Source organism: Lathyrus oleraceus, chromosome 4 (assembly GCF_024323335.1).
Source record: "Lathyrus oleraceus cultivar Zhongwan6 chromosome 4, CAAS_Psat_ZW6_1.0, whole genome shotgun sequence".
NCBI lineage: Eukaryota > Viridiplantae > Streptophyta > Magnoliopsida > Fabales > Fabaceae > Lathyrus > Lathyrus oleraceus.
This window is the reverse complement of record NC_066582.1, coordinates 159,323,716-159,327,913: the sequence shown is the minus strand read 5'-3', so window position 1 is coordinate 159,327,913 and position 4,198 is coordinate 159,323,716. Positions and strand designations below refer to the sequence as shown.

Below are 4,198 nucleotides of genomic sequence, written 5' to 3'. Positions count from 1 at the left end.
TGCCTTAAATGTATCAAAATATATACAAATTTATGTACACATTTACAAGTCATAACATATACTACAAATGTACACATTAATTACACAAATTTATGAACAAACATTGAGCTTTATCATGAATTGACACCACTCCTCTTTGATTTCGTCCACTTGATCCTTTGTATAAAATGCACACTTGAATTCATCAAAGCATTAGAGTGATTTAGAAGCATGTCACCAAATGCCTAATAAACTGCTGCTGCTGATGGAAGGGTCAGTGTCAGAACATAAAGGGTAGCCATTAAATATATGGCTTTGAACTTTTGTGGCTTCCACATAGCGTGCATGATTTCCCTGTACCAATCAATACTATTTATTAGCATTAATTAATTTCCTTCATTTTCTAAGACTATAGCTACCATGAATAATGGTTCTCATGAAAATAAATATCACTATTTAGTGTGAAAAGGTGGATGCATGTATCTACGAGGGTATGAGGGTCTTCCTCATGATAAAAGGCATAAAAGCATAAAAGCATGATAGAACCATTTGAAAGAAAGAACCTTGGCTTTCTAGCTAAATGCTAAAAGAAAACTCATGGATTCTCTAGAAAAGAGACACTTTTTGCCTCCCACGCCTAACAAGGGTATTTTGGGGTTAAAAAGTTACTATATTTTTCAGTAAATATTTTGTCACTGTTTTTTCCATCATATGCGAAATAGAATTACAATTTATATTCAAAAAGAAAGTGAGAGAATTAAAATGAAGTACATATGTAATGTGATTAGATCCATGTTCAGATTATGTCTATAGAAGTTAAGGTGGAGTCACAATCAAAATGACTTTTAAGTCCAAATTGTTATTTTGATATTGTTCTAATAGTACTATCTTAATTAATGACTTAGTTAATTACTAACTAATCAATTAACCTCTACCAACTATAGTACTACTCTGAGGGGTGAAAACGTAAAGGACACGAATCTAAATAAATGTCTGAGATTGTCTTACACAGTAACGGCATGGCCCCCAAATGTGTAGAGAATGTTTGTGGCCCCAGTAAAATATAGCACCATTTTATTTGGACCCGAGTGCTTAACTCCTTCCATCTAAATAATAACAACAACATATAATCCAAAACCTTGTCATTAGTTAATTAACATTGCTAATGTTACTCTTAAAATATTGTACATAATTAAGATTCTGATAATTATATATGAATTAATTAATTACCTGACCGTGAAGGATTGCAGCAATTGTTAGATACCAAGCAGTGTAAGTGGTCATAACAAGACCCAAAAAGGACCAGATTCTGTAGTTGTGAAATGAAGGAATAAAGACAGTGGTTGCACAACATGCTTCGAATATGTATGTCCAAGTCCTCTTGTCCAGATTATCATTTATGTAATATATATTGCTGAAACAAACAGACAACATTACTTAATCCATTAAGATAATATTCATATTCATTACTTAAACCCAATGAATCACATAGATGCATGTGATGTGTTGTTTACTTGCTTCAACAAGTAATTTAATTTCCATAACACCGACCTTAGAATAAAAGTCTATCAAATGCTGAAATTGTGTAAGTCTTAGGTAAGTTATTATCAATGTCTACGTATCAGTGTTAGTGTCGTGTCTCGTGTATGTAGCAAATAATAATAAAAAGTAAGGATAGATACCTTGCACAAGCTATAAGTTGGATAACAGATCCAAACAGAAGAAATATGCAGTTAAAGGCCAAGCCGACGTTTCTCCAGTGTTTCCCTACTAAAAAAAGAGAAAATCAACACATAAGCTTAATTTCATAGATACAGAAAAGTATTCCCTACTAAAAAATTTTAATATCACTGATAACAACATGTGTTCTTCTATAGATATCAGATTATGGCCTCCTTGAAGGTTGTAATGTAATTCATCATATCTTTTGCTCTATAAGAGAAAAAAACTTCACAAGTTGTATAATGAGTTTAACATCTTAGTCCAGCGTCGCCACTGTATGTTCAATCAACGTTTCTTCAACTTAGTCATGTATTAGATCTAGGATGTTTATTCAACTTCGTAGCTTATGAGCAACGTTAAAAATGCCAAGTGTTGGCTGGTTGCATACAATTTTGCTATGCGTTGACAGAACATGTGAAGTATAACAATAGGGAGGGAGAACATTAAGAGGTTAGTGACATATTATCTGCGTTCAAAACAAAAAACATCTACATATCTAATGGTGGTTCACTAAGTGCAATATTTTCAGCTGAAGATGGTTCAGTGGCTGCATACTCATCATCATTAGAAAACATATCAAAATCATCAGCACCAGCCAAAGGTGGATTTGTAGTGTCCATGGGTGTGCCTTCTCTTCTTGCTCTGGCTAATTTTTCATATCCTTCTGAAAAAGAGAGACTGTAAAAGGCATAAGCATTAGCAATTAGTACTCCTACAAAAAGAGGTGTCGTTCCTTGTAAAGCTATATGTCGATATCATAATTAATGAACATGCTCATAATATGAACATATGTAGAAACATGGTTCAAAAAATAGTTATATTGTTATCATAAACTATAATGATATGGCATCATATTTCATTTCAAAACATGGCCATAATATGAACATATGTAGAAAATATATTAGTATAAGTAACAGTATACCTTACCACCTTTAATATCTTACACTTTACGATCTTCCTTTTTCTCAAGAACTATCAGTATTCTTACATACTTCATCAGAAGAAGTAAGACAAAAGTAGTACCAAATATGCGATCAAAACAAACCCTAAATTCAGTACCAATCCTGAAACAAAACAAACCTTAAACTCAAGATTATATCTTTCGTCTCGTGAATTACTTTTCTCTTTCTCATAAAACTGGACGCAAATACCATACGGCTTTGCGCGACACATCTAAATTTAAAGATCGGAAAGTGGAGCGTCGATTTTGGTTTCAGCAAGTGTTTCATTGGTTTTCTTATTGTTCGCATCTTTGTCGTTGGAGATTGAATCTGATAGGGGTTTGGGTGAGGTGGTATCTAGGGTTTCGAGAGGGTTTTCCTCAGTTGGTTTGGCGATGGTAGTGGTAGATCGATTGGAAAGATAAACATCGGTGGAGGTGATAAGAGAAGATAATATGGAGGTGATAATATGGCCTAATATTAGAAGGAGAATAGAGAAAGAAAGAAGGAGATGAAGGGGTTTAATCGCAGGAGGGAAAACAAAAAGAACTGAGAACGAAAATAGAAGTCTGAAATTTAATTTTAATTAGACCTTAGACAGCGCTTTTGTGGAAAGCGCTTTCTAAGATATGCCTTAGACAACGCTTTCCAAAAGCGCTTTCTAAACCCCCACCTTAGACAGCGCTTTTGGTTTTAATTTTTTTTTAATTGAAAGACTTTAAACAGCGCTTTCTCAAAAGCGCTGACTAAGGTCTATATTTAAAAGCGCTGTCTAAGGGGGGGTCTTAGACAGCGCTTTCTAAAAGCGTTGTCTAAGACCCCCCCCCCCCCCCTTGGACAGCGCTTTCATTATTTTTTTAGAACATTTTCCGTGTTTTATTTTTATTTTAACCTTAGACAGCGCTTTCTTTTAAAAGCGCTGTCTAAGATGCGCTGTTAAAAAACCTTTTTGGCGTAGTGGAGTCCATTTGCCTCTAGAATCACCTTGTGGTAGAATGATACGCTTTATTACTGAGTCGCCACTTCGGAATTATGGTGTTTTATTTTGAACTGCGTGCAGAGTTCAGTAATCATCTTGTCGTTCAAATTAGCACCATTATCAGTGATAGCTCTTTCAGGAGACAGCAGGTTTCTCAAATAGATATTTGACAGAATCCATCTTAGAAATCAATAAAGCGGTATGGTTCAACATATACTGTCTTAGTCGGCGAGCAGCCCAAGCCAAAGCACAGCAAGCTTTCTCGAGCTGTGAGTATCTTGTTTCACAGTCGGTACCTTTTTGTTAAGGTAGTATATTGCATGCTCTTTTCGACCAGACTCGTCATGTTGCCCCAGCACACACCCCATTGCATTTTCTAACACAGTCAAGTACATGATTAGAGGTCCTCCTTCAACTGGTGGCATCAGAATTGAAGGTTCTTGGAGATACTTCTTGATTTTGTCTCAGTAATTTGGAGACGGATTTGCAAGTAGCGGTCAAATGGGAGCTAAATCAGGCGACGTGGTCCAGATTTACGATTTCGATCGATGCCCCATGGGGCTGAATAGTCTTTTCT

The 4,198-nt window shown here is 35.4% G+C and overlaps 1 protein-coding gene across 1 annotated transcript; it reads right to left on the bottom strand.

Moving 5' to 3' along the window:
- Positions 1-207: 207 nt before the first annotated feature.
- LOC127135302 (auxin transporter-like protein 5) lies at positions 208-1,515 on the bottom strand. The gene is made up of 3 exons (XM_051062046.1): positions 1,210-1,515; positions 988-1,085; positions 208-333 (listed from the first exon to the last, which is right to left on the bottom strand). Exons 1-3 carry the CDS (start codon positions 1,411-1,413, stop codon positions 225-227), a joined length of 411 nt encoding a protein of 136 aa, XP_050918003.1. The 5' UTR covers positions 1,414-1,515; the 3' UTR covers positions 208-224.
- Between the last annotated feature and the right edge of the window lie 2,683 nt (positions 1,516-4,198).

Bases quoted from the DNA above. Each gene is read 5' to 3' on its own strand.
- LOC127135302 (XM_051062046.1), bottom strand. From the start codon at position 1,413: ATGTTGTCTGTTTGTTTCAGCAATATATATTACATAAATGATAATCTG. The intron at 1,086-1,209 runs GTAATTAATTAA...GTTATTATTTAG, and splicing joins CTGCAATCCTTCACGGTCAG to ATGGAAGGAGTTAAGCACTC. The intron at 334-987 runs GTAAGACAATCT...TGATTGGTACAG, and splicing joins GGGGGCCATGCCGTTACTGT to GGAAATCATGCACGCTATGT.